Source organism: Malurus melanocephalus, unplaced genomic scaffold (assembly GCF_030028575.1).
Source record: "Malurus melanocephalus ecotype Western Australia unplaced genomic scaffold, MMel_1.1 scaffold_216, whole genome shotgun sequence".
Taxonomy (NCBI): Eukaryota; Metazoa; Chordata; class Aves; order Passeriformes; family Maluridae; genus Malurus; species Malurus melanocephalus.
In genome coordinates this window covers 759,487-785,323 of record NW_026623448.1, presented here as the reverse complement: position 1 = coordinate 785,323, position 25,837 = coordinate 759,487, and the positions used below count along the sequence as shown (strand labels likewise).

General features: G+C 41.3%; 1 protein-coding gene across 3 annotated transcripts in view; it reads left to right on the top strand.

Annotated features, from left to right (window-relative positions):
* MYO1B (myosin IB) overlaps positions 1-25,837 on the top strand; it is a 103,144-nt gene that overhangs the window by 6,036 nt on the left and 71,271 nt on the right. For all 3 annotated transcript variants that reach the window (XM_057374121.1, XM_057374120.1, XM_057374119.1), the window contains exons 2-3: positions 9,572-9,712; positions 22,303-22,418. In XM_057374121.1, the coding sequence (XP_057230104.1) occupies positions 9,578-9,712; positions 22,303-22,418 (251 nt within the window). In that variant the 5' untranslated portion in view covers positions 9,572-9,577. The remainder of the gene's footprint in view (positions 1-9,571; positions 9,713-22,302; positions 22,419-25,837) is intronic.

Genomic DNA, 25,837 nt, shown 5'->3' with positions numbered 1-25,837 from the left:
GCGATCAAAGAGTGCGGGGCTCCCTTAAAACAAAGTTCACTCCGGGAGAAACCCTGGGAAATCTTTTGGCAAGCAAGRGGAGAGCTGGAGCTCCTTGTGCCTTGTAACAGATTTCTGGAACGCGGGAAGCTTGCCTGTATCTCGTGTGAATAGAACTTCTTGCTTCCTGAAAACTGCCAGATGATAGTTCTCACTGAAACACGGCGAGGGGAAACTTAGCTGGGAGTGTGTGTTGAGTTTGCCTGCCATGAGACCGGCTGCTTCCCTTCTGGGGAAGGGAGTTGCTTTCTGCTGATGTTTTAAGAAGTGGTCCCTCTATAAATCCGCCGAGTGTTGTATTTCATTTGGAAAGTCTCTGTTTATCATGCTAGTTGTTACTAAAATCACCGTCTGCTGGCTTTTGACTTCATGGACATCTGGACAAGAGTGATTACCGTGCATTGTAATGCAATTTCATGAGCTGCTCCCGTTGTCCAGAATAGCTCGTGATACATGGGAATAGCTGCAGATGCCTTGGTTTAGAAATTGATTACTTCTATCCTCTMATTTCAGGTGTCCAACTGAAAATGACTGAACTGTGGGTACAGCTCAATTGCTTGAGACAAGCAAACATRTAATTTATCCAAGCTTTGACTTCCYTTAAATAGATGTCTTTTTAGCTTAGGTTTGGGCAGATAATGCCTTCTTTTCCTGCAGCACTTGCATCAAAATTCTTTTATTCCCTCTCTTCATTAAAAATAAGTAAGTTTTTTTTCTGGGCAGAAATTGAAGTGCAGAATAGACAGGGATGGCAAGGTTTAGGGTGAAACCTTGCACTACTGTTTTACCTTGGCAGCTACTCCTGGGAGAAATGGGACTAGTGGAGTCAGACTTCCTGCAGGTTTTTCTCTTGTGATGGATTGACTTGAGAAGAAGTAATAATTTCCATTTGAAGTTTTTTTCTGCAGCTAGGGAATTTTGCAGAGCAATTTTTCTGCAATGTCTCCGTGGTACTTAATAAGGGACTTGTCCTCCTCACARCTCATGTCTCTGATGGAAAGTTTGTGCTCAGATCTCCTCTCCTGCCTGCTCTTTTTTTTTATGGCAAATCAGCTGTTCTGTTGTCCTTTAAGCTGTCCTTTTGAATGAAATTCAACATTGGACATATCTGACAGAGCAGATACATAGACCAAGAGATGTAGCTGGCAGGATTTGTCTACTTTTCATAAAATATTGGGCTAAAACATTGCAAGCTTTATTTACAAATATTACAAGGACCTCATCAGTGAGGTTTTGAGGAGGGGAAATTGCAATGAGTGAGAATGAGATCTCTGGGGTAGTGTTTGGGCGACTTCTTTTCCTCCTGTTTTAAATGGAAAAGGATAGGGAAATTTTTGCTTTACTCAGTCTTTTACTGCTTGGAAGAGATTTTGGGTGCGTGGAAACGCTGGTAACCTGTGAGTGCCAGCTGCTCGARGAGTTAGGGTATGCTCAGTTATCCTGGCTGACTTGCTGCTGGGTAGATAAAAGCGCCAATGCCTCTTCTGGGATCTGAAATTCCTGAAGCTGCCGATTAGGTCTGTGTTCATCTGTGACCGGTTTTAAGCCTGGTTCAGTGRCTGTTGTGATGACTTTCCGTGGCTTCTTTTCCTTCTGCTTTTGGCAGCTGAGTGTAGCTGTGGTGTTACCTGGCCTGTTATTTCGTTTTTTGCATATCTTCAGGGCTTATCACCAACTTCTTAACAAGCATTTGAGGGGAAGATTAGCGTGTGCCCTGGTATTTTAACCCTGTAGTATGAAGACATCTCTTAGCACCTCCCTTACCAACAATGTAAATTAGTGTTCAGTTGCTCCAGCACCAACAATTCTGCTGTTTCAGGGATGTGTGGTTTGTGTGCTGCCTGCAGGAAAGCAAGGCTTGCTTTCTGCCCGTGTGCTTGTGTGGAATGGAAAGTAAAAATCCTSTTCTAATCAAAGATCTCGATTACAGCTGATTGCTGGATTGCTCCCAAAGGACTGAAACCTCATCTGAAAGACGTGAGTTGAYTTTGTGAGGGCCAATTGTTTGTAATTGCGTTTTGTGGGGATCTGCTGCTGAGAGATCCTTTGAACCCGAGCTCTGGTGTGGCAGCCAGCTACTGGTGTGTGACACACAGCAAACAAAGAAGATCCCCTAATATAAATAAACTCTACTTTGTTTTTTGTGCCTGTGTTTCTGCAACAGATATGCAAACGTAACCTTTGGATTGGGCAGGATCCTCCAAAATTGGCAGAAAACTTGGAGYGGCGGCTTGAAAGATTATCAGTTTAAAAGGGCACCCACTGCATAGGCGAGTTTGACTATCCAGTAATAAAATATTTTTTTTTTTTTTTCTGAAAGAATGGGGGTCTATGTGTCCGTATCCTGAACTGACAACTTTTAAAAATTTGTGTTGTCGGAAGAACACTGTCAATCTGAAATCTAGTCTTTGGTTTAGGGGAAGAAGGCAGGACTTTTGACAACTTTTAGCTTTGGAGTCACATTTTGTTCCTTATTTTGAAAAAGATTCAAGGAAATCTTAGCTAGGTATGTGCCAAAAATGGACCCCCTTTGCTCCTGCATATTTTATCCCTTTCTGTAGATGTGGATCTGGAATGATTATAAAACTGTGGCTAGGCGATGACTAAGAAAAGCTTAAATGTAAGAAACMACTATGGATCCTGTTTCTGCTGAACTCAGTGGGAATTTAACCAGAATTCTGGACTGTAAATAACCTTGCTAGTGACGACCTATTTCTAGATGCATTGAAAATGCCCAAGGTGTTTTCCCCATTAAACTACTTAAAGGAAAAAAAAAAGAAAAAAAAAGAAAAAAGACATGCCAGAATAGCCATTTACAGAAAAGGCCACTTCACACCTCTATTCTTTGAAGCCTGTCAATATAATCTAAAATGTAAAGGAACATTTTCAGGATAAAAATGAAGTAGCAGACATATTTTGACTGTATTTTCACAGCTGCTAAAGAAGAGTGCCTTAGCAACGTGTGTAAAGACCCAAATGTTTTTCCTAAAACCTGGTGTGACTGTATGASTGACCCAGATGAGTTAAAGCAAGGCAGAAAGTTGACTTAGGAAATAGATCAACCCCAGAGTGCGATTACTGGTGGCAGTTATTGTGTTGTGGTTGCAAAATAATTATTAGAAGTAATTTGAAGACATGTACTGCTGGGACTGTAAAGTAGAAATAATAGAATAGATATACCCCATGGTCTCGTAGAGCAGGTAATATCCATGCTAATGTTATTCAAACTACTAGGAAAAAAATAACAGAGAGTAGCCTTAGAGAAATGCAAACACAGTCCCCAGGCTGCTGAATTAGTMTTTTTTATTTTTTTTAAGAAAGAGCAGGAGGACAAAGCTGTATCTTCTGTGTACATGACTGGTGTGATTTTTGTTTTGTGGTGAGGTCCTGTGCACCCTTTCGGTGACACCAGAGTTGTTCATAATCTCATCATAATGGCACAAGAGAGGCACGAGAGAGGCAACTCTGACTTCTGGGGAGATCACTGCTTAATGTGGGTTGTAACCAAGCTGATGTAAAAATGAAATAAAAAAACACCTCACGCCCATACCAAAATAAAAACCCAAATATACCCCAACAAACCCCAAAGAGCTACAGCAACAACAACCAAACCTCTCCCTTCTGCCTTTATTAAGGACCCGAGTTCTGCTATTGAGGAAGATTTCATCCAATGTTTATGTCGGGGGGGAGATAATGTCCCAGCAAACATTTTGTGCACATCCTAATGAAGTCTAATTATCRCACTGAAGTTTTTCTAAACTGCAGTTAAGTCTCCATTGTTAAACTATTCCAAGTTGGTATTGCCTCACGTGGTTGCAGCTGTTTGTTCAACAGTCCCTTCAGTGGCCTGATTCTTTCTTGAGAATTACCCAATCTTGAGATAAATGCAWGGTGTTTGGTAGCAGAGGCCAACAGACCATTCAGCATTCGTTTCTCCTGTGGAATTCTCTGGTCAGATCTTCTGTCATCTAAATTGCAGTCAGTGGTGCGAAACTGTCCTAATCTGATGTTGCTAAAGGGCTGTTCCCATTTAGCTGATGCTGAATGCAAACATTCCTGCGGTCCCAATACAAATACACCCCGTAATGCCGCATTTTACTTTTGTAATTCACCAGAGCTGATTGTTGTTAAGTCCTCAAGGAATCCAGTAGACGTGTGTAATGTTCAGTGCCCGCAGAAATTTAAGAAAAGTTGCACAAGGCTTCAAATAGCTCTTGCGTGGTAGGTGAGAKGTGAGAAATATTAGCTGATTCAAAAACTCCAAACTTTTTCAGTTTGGAAAACGCCGATTTGTTCAGTAGGACTGCGAGAAAAAACGGAATTGAGAAACTGTTCAGACTTTGGTGAAACCAAAAGGAAAGATGGAGAGTCAGAGGAAGCATTTYAGTTCTTTGAGTGCTTTTACTGCTGTTTCGGTATCTGTTGACATTCCTTTCTGCAATTTGTCCGTCRCGTTTCTCAAGCCCATCTTTTTGCAGGAAGAAGTGGTGGGCTGCACATCGCGCTGCTTCCTGCAGGAATTGCTGTGTCACAGGCACATCTGTGAGCGGTCACAGCTGGCCAGGAGGGTGCAGGTGTTCCCGGCAGAGCATGGCCAGGCAGCAGATGGGAAGGATCTGCAGGCAAAGCGAGGGTTTCCTTGCGATGATATCAGCGTTTGTCCGGGCATGCTGATGTCGGGAAGTCTAGCTCTGAGTGAAAAGGGCATTGTGACAGYTCAGCTGCAGAGTCTGCCTCAGTTTGCCTGGTAAACCAGCACCGGCTGTTTGCAATGCATTGGCACCTTCAGGGCATCATCAGAGCCTGGTGAGGAAGGGTTTGCTGGGCAGCAGAACAGGGTAAATTCAAATCGTGCCTCTTGCTAAGTTGGTGCTTAGGCTTGTCGTGAGGATGATGGTTGCAGTCCCTTTTGGGTTTGTTTTGTTCAGGTAATGACACTRTGTCCCTGGCTCTTTTTGCAGCCGTGGCCTGTCAATGCCCCGTCTCTGTGTGGGCTGATTGCTCCCGGACAGAGAAAACCGGGAAGGAGTGGGCAATCATAATTACAGCTCCACAGGGGATCAGGATCAGACTGGAACATGAAATCAGGTTGAACTCCTCTATTGAATTACTGGTGTTGCACATTGCCCCTCTTCAGACTTGGAAAAGAAAAAGGAGGTTATTTTCTACAGTGAGTTGGTTGCAGTGAAACCAAAGGCTTCGGTTTTGGGTTTTTTTTTTATTTATTTTTTTTTTTAAATAATCAGAGCTTGAGGCATATGTGAGTACATCTGTGTCAATTTTGACAGTAGGGAAATTGTTCTCTTGGTACAGTGCCAGGAAAGGCAAAACCAATCCACCTCTGCAGCCAGTGATAGTTCCGGTGCACCAGACTCGAGTGTGAGCTMAGGACTGCACAGCTGTAGGAAGCTGCTGACAATTGTTGCTGTTCTGCTGTTGGAGGCTGATGTGGAAAACCTTGGACAATTCCACTGTATGCCAATAACAGGGCATTACTTCATTTCCCCCGTAGAGAATGTGTGCATTTAATTGTGCAAGTCTTTGGGGGTTTTGCCTATTCTCCATATCCTCTTCTATTTATAGTTYTCTTTATTAGCTCTTGTTTCAGGGTGGCCAATGATACTGTGGCTGTGGGACACTGTGATTTTTAACTCGCCATCCTCATGGCCAAGAGGGGCAAGCAGGTTTTAGGTTCAGCTGGCCTGGCTGGATGGCAGCCCCAGGCACTGCAAGCAGTGGATTCAACAGCTTGGGTTTTCAAAGGCTCTGGGTAGCGTGGGAGTGGGTGGATAAAAGCATTTTAAAGACATAGCCTGCCCAGCACTTCTCCTCCCAAGCRTGTCGTCCAACACAAAGCAGATCAAACTGTGAAGGATTACTGAATCAACTTTAAAAAAATTTCTCTGAGAATGGAAACATGTTGCGAATGTTCTCGCTTCATTGAATTAAGGTTTAGATGAGACCGAGGGGAGGAAGAACAGATTTGACAGCTGCCTACAGAAAAAGGAGATATTTTGAAAAGGTGCTGATTTTTGCATTAGGGACAGGAAGGGTAAATTTGGGAGATGCCTGAAGTGGTGAGTGTGGGAGAGACTAGGGAATGTTGGAGAAAGAATCTGATTTGCAGACTWCAAGCATTAGAAGAATTTTGGGGTTTTTTTTTTCTGAGCTAATCTTTTGATGTAATTAATAATTTGCAGCTGTAATCTTTTTCCTGATGTCAACAAAATGAGATGTTTCAGTCCCCAGAGCAAGGTGTTAGGTAAATTGAGGGAGTACCGCTTACATTTTCAGGTAACTTTTTAAATTGAATTTCTGGTATGAAATTACAGCGCAGTTCAAATAGAGCCTCCCAGCAGTGCCTCCCTTCACCTTCCACTATTCAGCTTCATTTGAAAATAACTAAACCTGTCCTTGTTCAATGGCATAAACCCAGCCTGGTTCTTTTCTCTATCCTCTGTTCCAGTTTGTCCATGTTTGCTCTCTCAGGCTGTGGCTTCAGTCCCCCCTGATCTCTCAGGCACTCAGGGCAGGTTCTAGTCTCACCCCTCTCACAGATCTGCTTCTTGAAAATGGTTTTGAGGAGCATTCATCTTTTTAACGCTGCATGAATGCTTGCACAGGTAGAAGCCACTTGCTTTTATGTACTGCTCTCTAAATTGTGGTGAGCACGCTGTCAGCAGTGCTGATGGGAAAATATTAACAGCTGCAAAGCATCTTTGAGTACATGGCAAATACTTGGACATGCGTTTGGATTGAGTTTCAGAGCTTTTTCTGAAGTTTAGCCATGTAATGTTGCAAAGGCTTGATTATTTTTTATTATTTTTTGTTACTTTTTTCCTGTGCAGTGTGCTGATTTTGGACACTTTTTAGAAAGCTACTTTAAAGATTAATATTTGGTATTTTGAAAGTGGTGTATGTTGATCTACTACATTCTTCTAGTAGATTAAATTCAGTTATTAAGTCATATCTAATTGTTTAATATATATTTAAGCATTGCTGGTTTTTCTTAGCAGTGATTTTTTCCTCCACTTTTTACCTCAGATAGACAACCAAATTATCCCACAAGATGGATTTTCCTTTGTTATCTAAACCAGAGCAGGGATTATGATTGGATTCCACCAAAGCAAAGGCTAACAACACTATATGGCAGAATAATCTTGAATCATACAGAAGTGTATGAGGTAATCTTTAATGTTTTTTTGTAGAGGCTAGACTATTGAAAGTGATTTTGAGCAATTTGTGTTAAAGGAGATGTCTCAGCCTATTGTCCTCATTTCTCATAATTTGGGTTTCTAGTATTTTATAATTGCAAGTTAATGAAAATATTTGAACCATGGAATGCTACAAAAAACCAAGCTGAAAATTAGCCTTTGACCATAAAATTGAACCTTTCCAATATATTGATACGTTAATATTTGTATACAACTTTTTGATCCAACTTATAAGAGTAGATATAGTGTCTCCTTGCACTTTTGCAAAACATGCGCAGAGTTTGGGAATATATGGATGTTTTTGATCGGTTTGGCTGCTCTTGGTCTTGAAATTCCCRAGCAGTGATGCATGAAGTGTGGTAGGTGGTATGTAATTTCACAATGGTAAATGAGGTATAGTATTTAGAACTTAAATTTTTGGTTTAAATTGCCCTTATTAGGATTTTTTGTGTTGGCTTTTTTTATACATTTGGCCACAAACCCAATGTTTAATAAGTTCCATACTTGAGAAGGCTTTATTTTCTCARCCTTCAAAAATCATTTGAGCATTAGTTGATGCATGGGAAGTAATTATGTCACTGAAACAAGACTGGTAGTCTAAAGTATTTGTCTTAATGGAATGCAGAAGTTGAAGTGATACCTCTGAAAAGATTCTCTGAATGTTTCAAATTTTTTTGGTGATTCAGAGAGGTGAACTTTTAAGAATAAAAGTATCTTTCTCTACAAAAATATTTGTCCAGTGTTTCTGTTTAAAATAAATGCCCCTTTGTTTGTTTAGCAGAGTTGACTCAGCTTTGGTTGGTTACTATAGTTCAGCACTGTTCTTGCATTTCCATGTGAATTTCTAGTAATTCCCAGGCTTGGTTCAGGTTTTGGGGATCTTTTTGTATCCCTTTGTTAGCTGCCTGTGGAGCTGCGCTTCTCTTCGTTGAATTTGGAAAAACATCAAGCAAGACTTAAGTCTTGATCTAAAATCCCTTAAATGTCACTCACTGATGAAAAACATCAAATGACTTTTAGTAATGTACAGGCTGCAGAAGGGAGAGATAAAAGACTTTGCTTGTTTTAAATTAGTTATCTGATGGAGGRCTACCATGGCAAGGTAGCACTGATCATATAAGGCAATAACTGCTGAATGACATTTTGGGAAATAAAAAAAAAAATAAATTTAGAATTAAAATGCGCAGCAGTGATGGGGGAACAAGGACAGCCTGTGATGGCATTTCGTCACTGGGACATTACAGCTGGCTGGTGAAGTTGARCTGTTGTTTTGTGTTACTGTAGCTGTGCTGTTGCTGGTCCCTGTTTGTGTGGTCAGCACAGTTGTTCTGTCACCTCTGGTTCCCTGTTTGCCATCTGCTGTGTGAATCTGTCCATTTTTCAGTCTCCTCATGAAAGCTGGAAGCAGTAAGTGTGTGCCTGGAGTTCTTGAGGAGCTCAGTAATCTTCTCTAGCATTTGGATTCGAGGGATGAAAGACTGGGAGGATCAAATAAGTGCCAAGTTTTGGCCTGACCTTGACTTCTTTGTCTAAATTACTTCCTTTATCAGACTTGCTTTCTTTGTTTGATCCTGCTCCCCTGTYCAAGCCCAGCTTCTGACTTCTGCTGCTCTGGTTATATTGATGCAGAATCTCCACTTGTCAGCTGGRTTGTTGCTGTCCCATGAAAATGTTCTCTTAATCAATAAAATTACAAATAAGTTCATAACTTAATTGAGTCTAGTTAGGAAATGAAGTAATTTGKTAGCTTCAGGTAGCCAAAAGCAGCACTGTACTGGAATATAGCCACTTTAGAGACCAGGATTCATGAACTAATATCAAAGTGTATTTTTTGTCTCTGAGGGGATTCACTTAGTTGATCTCCATTTTGATATTGACGGAGTTGGAGAAATAAAAGTAAGGGTGAAAAAGAAATTCAGGTTAGGGTATTGACAAATTTAAAGCCTAGTCTGGAGATCCTGATGAAGCTTTTGATAAAACATGGGTTTGCATGCATTTGAACACTGTGTTGAAGTTGTCAAAAAATCTGGTTGTGATGCCCACTGGAATCTTCATCCCCATTTCTAGGAGTTTCATATTTAATAGTGACCAGAAGGCATTTTTGACTGTTCAAAGTTAAATTTCAGAATGGTGTGGACTACCTGGGTAGATGGAACAACTCAGAGAATGTCCCTTGGAAGCATAATTTTATTGTAGTGTTCTTTGATGGGTTTTAAACTTTTATTTCTAAAGCAGTGTTACTAGCCTGTGAATAATTAGAATTACCTTGAGYTAACCTTTGCTGTATGTTTTATTCTTGTTTCTTTTCTTTTTCCCAGGACAAAATGGCCAAAATGGAGGTCAAGACGTCGCTTTTAGACGACATGATAGGGGTAGGAGATATGGTTCTTTTAGAGCCACTGGATGAAGACTCCTTCATCAATAACCTGAAGAAGCGCTTTGATCACAATGAAGTTTATGTGAGTATATGTTAAAAAATAACATCCTATGGGGGCTGTGCTGTCATTCCTAAGATATGTGCTTATTTATAAGGATACACATAGGCTGAGTGCCTGAACATTATCTATTGTATTAGGGATGGTTTAAACCTCACTTATGCTGGGGTCTTTCCTGTGCTGCATTGTTTGCATTTGATCTTTCCCATCTGGGATATTTTTCCTTTTTCCTCATGGCACGATGTGAATTTTCATAAAGAACAGTTCCAGAACTGCTGCTGACAATAACTTCGATATTCTGTTGTCAGAGGGCACTGTAGTTATAAATAATTCACTCACAGGGAAGGCACTTCCAGGATGTTGGAGCGGGTTGAAATAGAAACACGCTTGGAATATGCTAAGGGTAACTTAAATGCTGCCTGCTATCTTTGATTTGCAAAAAGATTTTAAACTAGATACAGTGAGCTTGGATCTATTTGGAAGTAATCAGTCTTCAGGCATATTAATCCCTGGGTGATGATCAGCAGGAGAGATGTTATGAACTGGCAGTTGAAACACAGGCAGGGAATGAGGAGGCAAATTGTGATTCCAGTTAAGTCTTTCATTTCCTGCTTCATCTCTTTGTTCCACTTTTGCTTAAATGTGCACAGTATTGTATCTGTTACACTGCTTAGGCTGTGTGAACTTCATGATTCGTGGAGACTGCTATTCCAAGGCTGCTGGTGAAAGATAAGTCTTGTAAGAGTAAAAGCCTAAGTATTTAAGCCAAAACATAGCTATGATCTGCAAGCAATTGTGTCTGCAGTTTATTACAATCAAATAGGTTTTCTGTACTTAATTATAATTTAGCCTTTCCCCCCTTCTAATTTTTAGCGTGATTATATTTTTAATTCTTGCTAACCATTTTAACTATCATGGTTCCATTATCCTGGAGAATGGAAAAGAGGAGGTATGGGAGGATCTGCGCTATTTTTGTTTGCTTCTTCTATCCTTTAGTTATAGTCTGTGCTCTGCTGTTCCTTGTCTACCACAACTTTCTTCTCAGTTTTCCTGCTCAACCAAACCTGCTTCCTTTTCTTCAGAGATTAGGTTGGTAACACACAATTGCTCCTAACTGCTATTGTATCATCTCCGCTGATTTGCTCCTTCAGGTTGTACTGGTAGTTTAAATTAAACAGAAAACTAAATTAAGACAAGGGGGGCTCTAGGTGTCCATTAAAACCTTGTTGAAGAAGAAACCAAAGCAATGTATGTTTGTGGAAACATTTCTTCCACAATGGTTAAGAAAAAATAAACTTTTTTTTTCAACTTTCGTTATACCCTTGAGAGTTACATTTGCGAAACTTAAATTTTCCTCATTTGTTGAAATGTGTTCTGTTTCTTGTGGGTGACCCTTGGATGTTGATACAGGCAGGTAGATATCAGTTCTCTTTTCTGCTCTTTCGTCTTGTTTCTAGCAAATCCTTCATATTCAGTGGCTGCTTCTTCTGGGGTTCAGAGGGATTTTTTTTCCTAGTCAGTGGCTTGTATACTTAACATGTGGCACATCAGTTTTAGGGTTAATACTCTATTCCAAATGCCTACAGTACCAGTGGGTGATGCTGAATCATCTCATTCCACTTACCTCAAGGAAATATGAAGGAAAAGAGAAGGAAAGGGACCTATTTTTCCTGGAGATTTAAGAGTAGAGTACCACCCAGCCCAATCTTTGGGTCATATTTGATAGTTTTATTTAAAGCTTTAAGGATACAAACCTGTGAGGGCACCCTGGGCTACGAAGGATTCTTGTGAAAGATTGCTATAAATCATACAGGAGTGGATTTCTCAAGGGGGTTTTGGGTGTTTTTTGGGGTTTTTTTTTTGTGTTTCAGGTTTTTTTTTGTTTGATTTGTTTTTATTTTTGTGAACTACTATGGATTGCATTTAATTGCATATTTTTGCTTAATTCAGACTGGGTGTTTTTTTCTAGAAAGAAATTGGTTTGAATGACAAACGGGTATTCCATTTTTTTCCGCTGTAATGAGCCAGCTGACAATTGTGTTCAAGCACACAGTTCTTTGAGAAGGTGACAGTGAAGTGTGTATTCCCCCCAGTTTCTGATTCTGCTGTGCCTGGCACCGATGTGTGTTGTAATTATCTGTAAGTCCTTTGGTGGGTAATACAAGGTGTCCCTTTTCCCTAGCAATGTAGCTGGGAAAGCCTCTTTGGTAAAGCCTGCTGTGGTAGGATGAGGAATACTGGTTTTAAATTAAAGACAGTAAATTTAGACTAGATAAAAAGAATTACTTTTTTTTTTTTTTATGTTGTGGATGGTGAAACACTGTAACAGGTTGCCTAGAGAGTGGTAGGTGCCCCACTCCTGGAAACATTCCGGGTCAGCATGGAGATGGGCTCTGAGCAACCTGATYTAGCAGGAGATGTCCCTGCTCATTGCAGAAGGGATTGAACYACAGAATTTTAAATATCCTTTCCAACCCAGACTATTCTGTGATTCCATGAAATGTGAGTCAGATTGGGCCATCAGTGAACAATGCCAAACCTCTCCCCTCCCCACAGCCAAAGATGGCAAGATAGCTGGGCTCATTCCACTAGAAGATTTTTGTGTCTTTTCTAAGCTCTTTCACAGTTGTTATGTTTGATGCTGAATATTGATGCTAGAGATCCCAGTGCCAGGTCTGTTTGCCCCTTTGAAATTCTAGATCTTCTCCATAAGAACTCCTCTTGCAAAAGCATTTAGATCTGGGTCCTCTGCTGGTCCTTTTGTACCATCCCAGGCACATTCACTGGAAGCCCTTCAAGAACTCTGGTGAAGTTTCATGCCATGGTGCAAACAGGGCAATGAGCTCCCTCCTAGCAGTTAGGGAACAGACTGTGGCTTGATTACCTGTTGTTCAATTTTACGTGCATTTGGTGGAAAGTTTAATAGATTTGGGTGTTGAGTTACATGCTAGAGTGCAAAGCTGGAGGCTGTGCCTATAAAAATAAGCATGAAGGCTGGTGGAGCTGGACTTAGGCCAGATGTTCTGCTAAAGACCATCAGATTCTGCAGTAATCTCATGCTGAGTGGCTGTGGGGAGCGAAGGGCTTGTGGGGTAACACACATGTGTTAATTGGAAATGGGAATCTTAGAGTTTAGTCATGTCTGGAAATGTCTGAGGTATGTCTGACCAAGAAAAATCTCATTAGAAAGCTGTAATTGTTTATTATATTGTTTTTGCAACTCTTTAACTTTACATTGATGGAATTTGCATCGCTGTTCCACAAAAGTTCTTTTCTGTAACTATTGGTAACAAAAGCCCGTGGGAGTCTTTCGTTAACTTTACAAAGTAAAATGTGGCTCATGGGCAGTGCATTAGCAAGTAGGAAACTATCCCACAATGCTGATYATTTGAAAGTTTCAGGGAGCAGTTTGTTTGGTTAAAATGTGTGACCCACAGACCGCATGGAAAACTTTTAATACATTCATAAAATTCAGTTTGTGTGTGATGGATGAATTTTTGACTTGTTCCGCTGAACTCCCTCTCTTAAAGTTTTGGTGGGTTTTTTTTTTGTTTTTGTTTTTGTTTTTTTTTTTTTTTTTCTCCTAAGTTGGCTGAAATATGCTCGCCCAATCCAGCTCAGCAATTATTTTTCCTTTGTATGTTGGGATGCTGACAAATGGGAGGGGGCATGTCTATATATGCATTTACAGTGATTCATGAGTGGTAGAGATTTTGGATAAAATGTAGTATTTGCATTAGTCTGAAACTTATTTTTATGCTGTGTTTGTTGCTTTGTGAGGCATGTGGAAGTGTCAAGGGAGGTGTGAGGAGTCTGGAGGGSAGTGGAACTGCGTAGGCTTGCAGGAGTCAGCCTTTAGAGGTCAGATATGGCTTTATTCTGCTGCCCTGCACATTTTTCCCYGCAGTTATGTTGTTTCTTGAAGTCTTCCCAAATTTGCAGAGGTCAACATTTTGTTCCTTACAAGAAAATGTTTGTTTGCTTTTTGTTCTTACAACAAAACAGAATCTTTCTCTGATGTCAGCGTTTAATTTGTATTTTCTGGTGCGTGGAGTTTGTGGGCAGCTTTGGGCAGGAGCAGTCTTATGTTACTGAACATTTGTTGTTTTATCACTGAAACATTAAATATTTGGCATTCCAGGATAATAAATCTCTTTTATCTGTTTGAGGTACCATCCTTGTGTCTGCCTTATGCTGGCATGGCTGTTGTGGTGTGCTTGTTTCATAGACTGAGCTGTTTCCTGTTGATCTCTCTTGCTTTAATATTTTAGGGGTRGCTTTTTTGGTTTTGACTTTCCTTTATCCACTGTGCCTGTCTGTATTACTCATTCATCCCTTTTTCAGATATCTTGGATTATTTAGGACTTTACTGGATTGCTGTCAAGCATAGTGGCTTCRTTCCTGCTGCACTCATACTTGCTATTCCAGATGCTACATTTGCTAGAACATTGTAGGGAACAGAATTATGTGGATGAGACCAATTTTCCTGGTCTGCATCAGCCTTGTGTGACCATCCTGTTGCTGCTATGAAGAAGAGAGCCTTGGAATTGGGAAAGATAAATGCAGCTTGCTGGGAAAATGTGTGTGGTAACAGTAACTGAGTGATCAAGTTCAGTTTTATTCTCAAGTTCTTTACCTCCTGATGTCAGCATGATCATGGTCACCTTTCAAATGTCGTTGTTGAGGCCGTGTGGGGTCCTGTGTTGGGTTTTGGTGAGGCTGTTGTCCCCTGTGGGTTTTGTTTTAGCTGTGTGTCTGCTGTCTGGTAGCAGAACTGGGCTTTGCTACTCCTGCAGCACTATGCAGAAGAGTCTTTCCTCCTGCCAGATCTGACCCCGCTCCCTTGTACTTTCCTGTATTTACTTGAGTTTCTCCACAGTCCAGCCTGGGCTGCTGATCTTCCTTTGGGAGTTTGAGGAGTGGCAGGTGTGGTGGCTGAGCAGCTTCTAAAGGCAGAGAGAGCAGGATCAGAGCAGCCATCCATCCGCCTGCGATGGGAGCCCAGGGGACCTGAGTTTCCTCCCATCTCCTCTTCCTCCCTTGGGAAATGCCTGTGTCAATTTGAGCAATTTTCCCATCAGTGCCTCAACAGTTTGGCCCTTTGAGGGAAGCTACTGAGCTGTAGTAATAATATTGTTGCAGCTGCCACGGKCTAGGACCTTGAAGCCTGCAGCTTCTTCAGATGTGAAGAAAAGCTTGTGTTCCCAAGGCACATCTTTAGCTGTGCTAGCYTGTGGCCTGAGAAGTATTCTGCCTCCCTACAAATCCTGCTTTGCTTGTTATCTAGATAGAAATCCTGTGGGTCCTCTGGCCCTTCACATCAGCCTGCTCTGGCAAAACAAACTTTATAACTTGCCCAGAGTCAGGAATAAAGATTTTCACAGGCAGCAGGTTGGCTGCTTTTCACCTTGAAGTGCTTTGTGGGAGGAGAGTTATTTATCTCAAGGCAGTGCTTTGTTTCCCTTCCTTTTCGTACAGCTCCCACGATGCTGAGCTTCATGTTTGAGGCACTGCRTGCAGTATTTGCATAAAGGAGTACAAAAACATTAAAAAGACTCACAGAAAACTGTATACATTTGGTGGGCTGTGTGTAGGGGTCTTTTCCTCCCCTACACACTCTTTCTTTTTTGYCTCTGATGGGATGCTTTGATAAAAGAGAGGAGAAAGTGTAGGCAATGTCTCTGGTTATGACGTTGGYTTTGCCTTAAAATGCTGTGTATTTCTTCACTAAGGTGATGGTGATATTTGGGCATTTAGTGATGGTTTCCGTGCATGTTATATGAAACAAAAACACAAAAGGAAGACTGATGGAAGATTGGCAGATGACAGAAAGAGAAGCAAAAGCATCCAAGTGCTSTGAAAATGTGGCTTTCACCCTGAAGAGCTTGGGTTAGCCTTGGCTGCAATATRGCAGAAGGGTTCACCTTCTCTTCCCCTGCTTTTTATTCAGACAGAAATTATGGAACATATTTGAATGAATGCTCTCGCTAATATTTTCACCAGTGGTTTCTTGGCACAGATATATCCAATCTCCAGCTATTGTCTGCTTGTGAAAACAAGTCTTTATCCTTTGAAAAGTGGGCAAGCACTGATGTTCRGGGTTCAAATGCTGTCTTGAAAATTTCTCATGTCACCTTTGGGTTGACTTCCTCATCACTTATTTACAGGCTTTGCCTGYATTTGCATCCTGTGTAGGAATTGTGCTTGTTTGTATAAAAACATCCCAGTGTAGTCAGAGAGGAGATCAGCAGAGAGGATTAGTCTGCTTCATTAATAACAACAGTCGAGTCTGTCATGATGATCTTGAGGTTAGCAGCAATGTTCACTGAGCAGGGGAGAGATTTCTGTGCCCTCGAGAAACTCAGAAGAGAAACCCGATAATCTGTGTGCATGCATCCACTTCAAGTACTCGCTCCAACTTGCCGTGTGGGTGTCTTTCCCTGGCAAGGGATCTGCTCTGTCTCCAGGGCTCGGATCCCAAACAGGTTGCAGTGCAGTTAAGGGCTTGATCCTGGCCACTGCGGGTTGCCCATGGCTTGTCCAGACTGCTGCTGCTTGCGCGGTGTCTTGCAGGATGAAACCCATCCTGAAGAATATTTCAGCAGTGTTGTTAAYCCTCTTTGTCATGGGTTGCAATGTCATGATTGTTTGCTTTGGGATATAGGTATAGGCTTCTGCTTTTGTGTGACCTGCTTGAGCTTCGTTTCTTGAATTATTATATCAACCATTAATGTAGTTGGTACAGGACTGTCACTTTTGTCTCCACAGTTTCTTATTTTCCTTGATTTTTTTTTTTTGTTTGTTTTTTTGTTTTTCCCCCTCTCAATTTCAGGAGCTCATCCACTGTCTCAATTTCAGGAGCTCATCCACTGCTCTTCTATGTAGTTTTTTTACAGCCTTTACTGTCCTGTACAGGTTTTACAAGGCTGCCTGTCCTGGTTAATAACTGCATGAAGCACCTACACTAGCTTATCCAGGWCTGGGGAGTTTTTTCCTATTACAACATGCAGACTTTGTCCATTATATTTCTGGGACTAAAATGCTGTTTCTGGGAAGGTGGTCTTGAGCAAGAGGGTTTTCATCATCATGGAGAATAGGCTGTGTTTGTTCAGGAATCCAGTGATACCTTTCCTGATAGCTTTCCCTGCTCAAGCTCCCAGCTCACTGAAGCACGAGGAGCATTAGCCCAGCATTGCCTCAACCTGAAGTGCAGCTGCTCAGCTTGGATCGCAGGTAGAGTTTATTTTGTATGTGCTGTTATAAAGCAGTGCCTGGAGTGTTACAGGATGAAATCCTCGTTTGTTTGTTTGTCTTTTTCAGGTACCCAGCCCATCCCTCTCCACCAAGCAATACAAACACCTCCATTGCCATACACAAAAATACAGTAAATCAAAGCCCCAGAAACAGTAATGGTTTTGCTTTTATTCTTRGTGTTACTCTTTTCCTTACTCTTTTCAAACTTTGTCTCTTGCAACTTTGTATTTCCAGCCTGAAAAAACGCAGTGGACCAGAGGCACAATGCATTTAAGTCTTTTGTTGTGACCAGCCACAATGGTAAAACAAATTTGGGTGCACAACGTGATTGTTCAAATAATAGGTGATATTTTAATACAGTACTGATCTAGGTAGTAATGTTTATTAAGATGGGAAACTTCATTTTAGAGTAAAGTTGCAGTTTTAAACTTGCTAGGCTCTGTTTGAGATTTAGACAGTTCAGAAAACTTAGAACATGTAAGCACAGGCTTCCTCTGCCATCTCCTTGGCCTCAGCTGTTCTGAACATGCAGCAGCACATGTGCTTATGAGCTGGCAAGAGGCAGAACTGCAGTAGGTCAGGCAAATACAAAGGAAAGTGAGTATTATATTAGAAATATGATTTTGCATGTGTCACATTCAAAAAAAGCCCACAAAACCAAAACACAGCCTTCACCCACCGCATTGAAAGCAGTGCTGGGCAGGCCTTGGTTTTGGATTCGTTCCAATAAAATCTAGTCACACTTCTCTTTGATCTCTCTTTATTGTCTTTCACTTCAATAAATAGTTTTGGTGGCATGATCTCAAATCCTTCTAAGCTGTAGGAACCAAATGATTATTTGAGCATAACCATTACTAAAGGAGTGTCCATTATATATATCTGGAGTATTAAAATTGTTCTGCATCAATGGAAGAATCCACACGAGTAATCTCATTTTACACAATTTATGTATTTTCTATTTCTGCGCTCCAATATTTATTATAAAATTAATTATAAAAYTTAATAAATAGAGAGAAATCTTGGTAATTTAGTGCACTTGCAGTGTACATTTGCACTTAGGGCATTTTACAGCAGCACTGACTTGTGTGCAGCAGCAATTTCTCTGGGCTGTTACAGGCTACAGGAGGTAAGAAACAGTGGGGTTTTTTTAGCAGAGCTGACAAAGGGGATGTAGGGTGCAATTCCAGAGGGCTTACAGCAAATCTGTGTAGATGTTTAGTGATTTTAAACTCTGCAGAARGTTGCTTTGCGGAGATTGCCATGGATCCAGAAAAGCTTTTAAGGATCGGAAGCAGATTTTTGTGACAGCTGTGCAACTTCTGTGCTGCAGCCTCAACTGGTTCAGTAGTGACTTCTGCAGATGTAATCTTCTCTCTTCTGGCCCTTGGGGCATTGCAAGTCTAACTTTGACAGGAGGAAAAGTAACTTTATTAAAATACTGTAGGCCAGGGTGTGAAATATTCTCTCGTAAGCTGTACTAGTGGTCTTCTAAAGGATCCCCTTTTTGGGTTGGCCTGTTCTGCCTCTATCCTGTGTATCAGATTTCACCTCAGTGCCTGTGCACTCTGGCTGCAGAGGTGTCTGGGGACCTTTCATTGGGCTCACTTTAAGGTTTCTGCACCTTCTCAGCTGAAAATGTCCAGTTTATAGCAATAACTTTCCCYAGCCCTTGACTAGGAAGAGGCTGCYGCCTGTACATTACTCACAAGCAGCAAGAGCCTTGTTATCATCATGGTATTTGAGGCTTTTTSTTAAGCCAATCTGCTTGGGTTAGAAAGGCTCAGAAGGCCTTGCATGGTATCTATAAACTTGAAGTAGCACTAATATCTTGCCCCAAGTGGTTACACTGACTTCCAGCCCTAGGGGGAGAAAATGGGACTTCAAAGGGTCTTGGTCATTGCATCTCCACCAGTACTTAGAAGTGATGTGTAACAAACATTAACAGCTTTTCCAGTTGAATTGGAATTTGGAAATTTTCTCCTTCTTGAGATGTTAACCCCCTAACTGAACAGGAGTGACCTGTGTGTGTTGTTTTGTGGAGAATGCAGAATGCGTTTTCATTTAACCTGATAGGAATCTGAATGCTCTGTTTTGAAGTTGTAGTTTTATTCCATTGCAGTGTTGCCTTGCTACATGAGAGATGCACTGAGAAATGATGAGTTGGAGTCCTTTTGCTTTGTGCTCTGAGCAAACATAAAATTTGCCATTGGGAACTGCAATAAAGTAGAAGTTGGGAAGAAGGAGTATTGTCAGGAGTCTAGTTAGCAAAACGTGAGGAGACAGCAGATCTCATCCTAACTTGCATAACGAGACCATGTCAAACCAAGAAAGAAATCAAATCTCCTGACTGTATTCCRTGCATCCATCATCATGAGGCCACTCTTCTGGGGTTTCATTTTTGTCCTCAGGCAGGGAAATTCAAGAATCTCTCTTGTCCCTGGGGTGCTGTGGTATGGTCTCCCACTACTCTCAGGCGTTCTGCTTTCAGCGCTGGAATGTTTCTGTGCTTGCACTCGCTCAAGGATTTAAGCCATTTATTTTGTTTGTTTATAATAGAGTTCTGGTGGGAAGACAGATGTTATGTGGGAAAGCTGTTTTCCGGATCTGTTTATCCCTGTTATGTGGAATCTCACAGACCACCAGTACCAAGTAGCTATTAGGCATCAGCTTTGAGAGATTGGCATTTTYAGAAGAGGAAATGTATTAGTTCTTGTAAGCAGCTTTGCAACATGCCCAACTTGGCAYGCTTTGGCTTGGTGTTTAAAATGGATTGGAGTATGTCTTTGTTTCAATATAGTAATTTGACCTTTTGAAATATTMGTATTTTAGGAAATGGTCCGTATTTATTCATGTCTGACAATAAAGAGCTGACTTGAATTCCCAAAATACATTGTCTAAGAAGTACTTAGCTATGAAGACATGGCTTTAAATAAATCTCATTTAAATGCCTATATTCAGAATTAAAAATCAAGGTTTTCACTTTAACTCATCTTTCTTCATCTTGATGTCCCAGGGTACTTCAAGGAACTTAGCAATTAAATTGTATGCTCTTATGGTAGCAGAATAGGGACAAGTCTTTGTGTTCCAAACAATTCACATTTCAAAATATCATATTCAAGATTTGGCCTTCATCTCTCTTCTGCTGATACTTTGCAACACTGGTTTCACAACAGGCTGAACTCAAAAATCCCTGAGATTTAGAAGGAAACAATTTATTAATGTTTTATCAGAGAAGAGTCCTAATTGGGGTATCCACACACTTGTGAAGACTAGAAATCTTCTTATTCTTGGGCATCTGTTACTCCTGCCAGGAATCTGTARACTTGCAAATTGCCAAGGCCGCATGTGTTGAGAGAGAGCAAAGCRAACACTGCAGAAAGGCAATTTTTGCATTTTCATCTCTTGTTCAGCCAAAGAGATTAGGCATAGTTGGAAAATGCTTTCCTCCACAGGGGGAGGATGACCACAAAGCTAGAACAATTTTTTCTTTATTTGAGGAACATGCACATAAGCACTCGCTGTGCGTGCATGAAAGAAGCAAAACTGTTAAGGATTTTGGGTTGATCTCAACATTTGAATGTCTGGGGGTGCTTCTCTCCAGGCTGTGGTGCAGGGCAGGTTGCACTGGCCTGTCCTGGGCTATTGGCTCTGTACTGGGATCAAATGCAGGGGGGAAATGTTTAACAGGAGGTTTCTGGCCATTTGGAGGCAGAGGAGAAAGTGTGAGTCGCTTAGAAATGGCGAGTCTGGAGCCCAGTTAGTGAAGTACTTACTGTGTTTCATAGTGGTGGATGTTGAACAGGGAATTGTCAGCACTGGCTGCTTCTGATCCATCCCAGGAGCACTAAACACTATAAGGATGAATTTTGAGAGTCTCTGGAGGTCTCGTGGCACTTGTTTTATCACTGCAGTCTGGTTTATTCTGCTCAGTTCAGGACAGAAAATGCCGTGTGAGTGTATAGCTTGCCTGTGCATATGTGTGCTGTGGAAAATGGGAAATATTCCTCTCCTCACTTTCTGCTTAGGACCAGATTTAGTAGCGTTTAGCAGGAAATTTCTTTAGACAGGAAAGTTAGATATGGAAGGGTTGCAGCAATTAATATTTTTGATTTGTTACTGCAGCTCTGGCTGTAATTTGGTGCTCAACTGAACATGTGCGTCAGTAGCTTGGGCTCCTCTCCTTCCATTTAAAAGTACAAATTACAGTACTTTTTGTAAGCAATGTTGTGGAGAAAAATCCAAATAGTGATTGTCMGGTGCTGAGATATCATTGTACAGAAGCCCTTTAAAATCAGAGCTTAGTTTAAAAACTATTGTTTTTTTTTCTTCTGTAGTTACTGCAAATGTAATCCAAGTAATGGGAACCTGTGGCTTTTGTGTAGAGCATTTACACCTCCCAGGGAGCAGTGGTTGCTAGAAAATCATATTTCATCAGGTGTTACTTATTTATTTCACAGTTGTGGAAAAAGATGCCGAACACTTGGGGCTTTACTGATCTTTGGTCAGTATCTGCAGGCAGGATGGAATGGGGTTTTGGCATTTTTTGCTATTCAGTGTGTTTGATTGCAGCCCTTGAAGCTGGAGCGGGGCACAGAAAGCTGTGGGGTGTCTGGCAGTAGGCTCAAGGAATTTGAGTTGATTGTGTCATGTGCAGATATGGTTGTCATGGGGTACAGAATTGGTCTTCATTCCAGCCAACAGTGAATGGGCTCGAACAGAGGAAAACAACACATTTCTCCCTTTGCTTTCCACGGGTAGTGGTGAGCACGTTTAGAGTCTGGGAATAAAAATGCACCTCATGTCCGCTGAGGAACCATGGTAGGACTTTGTCTAACTTGAACCCTGACAGTAAAACTCTCCTTTGACAGAAACCCATCAGAGGCTGTTACCTTCAGGTTCCTTCCATGCTCAAGGCTTTGACAAGGTGACACAAAGYTCCTCCTTGGGCAGAGGGACACAGCCCAGTGCAGCCTTGCCCTATGTGGTTTGGTGTGAGTGCCCGAGGGAGRCAGCGCAGCTCGTGTGACATTTGCCGTGCAGATGGAGTCAGTTCTTTGTCAACATCTGTGTCCATTTGCCTTTCCCTCCCCCAGCCCAATTAGTCACAGAAATATGGTACRATTGGGTTTTCTCTTGAAAAAATGTTCTTAAGAGGCTTTTGGTTGTGCAGAAATAGCCACTCGGTACCGACAGAGCATCTAAAAGGTGTTTCAGAATGAATGCACGTATTTATTCATTGCTAGAWTTAGGCAATTTGTTGGTTTGTTTTCACAGAAGTATTAAATGAGCAAATAAWATATAAGCAGCAAAAGTTTTTTAAAAAGAAAAATCCACAATGATTTTCTCTTTTCCTTCAACAGACATACATTGGCAGCGTGGTGATATCAATAAACCCCTATAGTTCTCTACCCATTTATACTCCAGAGAAAGTGGAAGAATACAGAAACCGAAACTTTTATGAGCTCAGTCCTCACATGTAAGTACAGTAAAGAAATTTTAGTTTTCATTCYGTCCTGGAACAGATGGTACCAGCTGTCTCTCTCCTCAGAAGATCTGTTGGTTAAAGCAAGCAAAATGAAAATCACACCACCACTCCTCCAAAATGAATTTTTATTAGCTCATCCGTATTTTAAAGTGAAGTTAAAATTAGTTACTCTTTGTCTTTCATGCACTTAGGCCCTGGTATGTGCATTTCAGAGCATTTCCCCCTAATTGTTAGCAGTAGCCAGTATTACAGCATTGTAAAGCCAGCAGTCTGTTTTCAAGGAAATCTGTTTCTTTCAAAGTCCAGGCTGCCTCCTGGAAGCCTCGGGGCGTTAAATATGTTTGACTCATATAGTGTTACTTTTGATATCTGAAACGCTTAATTTATCTTTGTGCAATGCTGAAAAAAAAACCCTCTCATGATGAATGCAGAAATGTGTTGGATATGTCTGAATGGTAACTGTATTAAAGGAAAATTACAGCTTGGTCTTCTCCGTGCTGGGTGGAAATGAGCTCATTCATAGAGGACAGCCAGTGCACCATGAATGCATAAAGCAATTTTAAGACTAAAGTAGGATGAATAATAGGATGAGATGCTATTTGCAGGTGTGGGTGGGGTGACWGAAAATAAGGTAGATGATCTTCAAGGTCTGCACATTGCAGCAGTCATTTTATSTTGCCAGTTGTAGTGGTGAGGCTCGAGCCAGCTGTTCCTCCCCTCAGCATGGCACTGAGATGAAGTGTTTCCAGCTGCTCCTGAGGTTGCACCTGACTCTGCAGCCACAAATTCAGGTGACTGACTTGAGCAAGTAGGGGTCAGATAAGTGTCTAAACAGAGCCATGCATTTATGTGTCTTCCTTCAGAGTAAGCTTTTAGGTTAAATGAAAATTACGTGTAGAAAGTGTTAGCGAAGTTATTTTGTTCTAATTTTTTGCCTTAACACTTCGTCTGTCACTCTCCCCAGCAAATTGGCTGAAACGCAAACAGCCCATTAATCAGATCAAATAAGCTTCTGATAGTGCTTGGACCTCTTGGTCCTAAACCCTGGCTGTACTCAGGTTCTCTTTCTKCACAGTTTTGTTTAGCAAGCACAATTGCTTGCTAAATTGACACAGTTCCTTGCTGAAAGAACTTTCTGCTCTGCTAATTTTGTTCAGCTGCATAGAATTTGCTGTCAAATGATGGAGTATTTTAAAAATTGAATCTGTGASTTAAAGTTTGTCTGACATTCTGAAAGTCAGTATAGGTACTTGTTTACACCTTGAATCAAGTACTTAGTAATAGATTGATCTCCACATTCTTCTGTCCCTCTTGAGAGATGGTGTTCCAGAACAGAAATGGTCAGCAGTCATTCTTGTGTGTATTATGAGAGTCTTTACTTGGTTGAAAAGTATTTCATAAACATCATTCATAACTAATGGCAATAATAGTATGGTCAGGTCCCCATCTCACAGCAAGGACTTCTGGAGCCCAAACACTAGAAATCCACTTTAAGAGCAGGAGATTGAAGTGGGAAAATATTGACTTTTAACTTTTGTCAGGATATCCTAACTGCTTGATAGTAATAGATTTTCCTTGCAAGTTTGGATAGAGTCCCAAGTCAAGAAAAGTGTAAGCCTGATTTATTTTGGACAGATATGGTCCACRAATTTTCTTTATTTTGTGTTGCTTCTGTGTGAGAATTTTGTCTTCTGACACTGGCTAAGTGGACAAAATACCTTTAAAAACAYTGGATTAATACTCTTTGTTATGGTTCCTATTACTGATGCAGCATTTTCAAACTTTAGAGCTGTAAAATGGTCTCACTTTGTGGTGGCCTTGGTTCCCTTCCCACCTGTCTCTAGATGCTTCTGGGAATTGCACAATCAAGGAAGTCACTTTTGGCTCTGCTAAAATTGGTAAACTTCTCACCATCTTCAAGAGATATTTGGGAAGTATTGTAGGTGTATAAAATAAGTGCTGTGTAGGCTGCCTTATGCCATCTCTGGCAAGCCTRAACAACTTTTCATCCCCTTTAATGGTGTCTTGTGCTGTACCCAAAGGTGCACACTGGTCCAGCTGTCCACTCTGCAAACGTGGAGCTGGTCCTTGAGTTCTGCTTAATTGATCATGAGCTGAGCTTTCAGGGTGGCCACAAAGTACTGCTGGGGCTGAGCCTGGGCTGTTCACCGACACTGTGCTGCCTACCATCTGATCAGTACAGACTAAGGACTGGGTTTGGGATGGAGCTGGCATCACCCCGTCCTTGGAGCCCTAATTCTAGGGTTGACTGCTCTGGCAGCAGCAGGCCACTGCTAAAAGCAGGGTTCAGGCATCTCTGGGGAAGCTGCTGTGCTTGTAATCTTCAAGGTGTTATTTTTTAGCTGCTCAGGGACTTTAATGAAGACATGCTTCSAGATGAAGTGCAATTTGTGGCGTTTGTTCTGCCATGGGGGTAAAAAAGCCCCACACTGATTTGTGGAAATGTCCATACTTAGTTTTCTTTGATGTGTAAATCTCTGTTGAGCCATGGCCTCTTCAGAGGCATTGATTGTGGGCAAGCCCCACTGCACCATTTAGGTGTGCTTTGGGAAAGACTTCTGCCTCCTATTATGTCATCCTGAGCAAAGTAAAATTCTTGACTGCCTAGAAGGAATAAATGCATACAATCTAGAGAGTGTAGCTAGAAACAGAATAAGATAGAGTGTGTTTCTTATTTCAACATCTCTTTTGTACAAATAATATGACTTTGGTACTAGTGCTACTAGGAAAACACGAACAATTAATTAAGAAAAAAATTCTAGCAGTGGTTTGATTTGAGATTGCTATAGAAACCAGGTCAGTATGGCACCGAAACTCTCCCATCAAGTGTTGGTATAACAGCTCACACCTTCCAGCATCTGCAGTTCTGGAGAGAACATTCAGGTCTGGGAAGCCAGRATTTGAGTGTCAGCATCTCTAGAACAGTCTGCCATGGGACGTTCCCACTGGTACAGCTCCTTGTGGGAGCTCCTGGAGAGTGAGGAGCCTAAGTTGTGTTTTATTTATTTATTTCCCAGTAGTTTCTTATAACCTTCTGTGCAGGCTGGAGGCACTTGTGTGTGTCTCAGTGTGATGGGTAGGGAGGGAGTGGAGCATGAACACAGAAGGAAAAACTGACAGAACTTTGTAATGACATGAAGGAAATCATACCTGGACATTTCCTGCCATGTATGGTTCCTGGAGGAAACACACTTGAGGGAGTGAAAAATCTGTTGAGGTGTTTTCATAGCCCTAATCTGAAAGAGGAGGAGGGAACACATCGTCCTCTGTTCTGTGTTTCCTCAAGAGCGTCTGTGAGAGTGACTGATGCTTTCAGTGACGCCGGTTAATGCTTAATTGCAGGGCTTGGACAGGGTTTGGTTCTGTTTCTTTTCGTTTTTTGTTTTTTT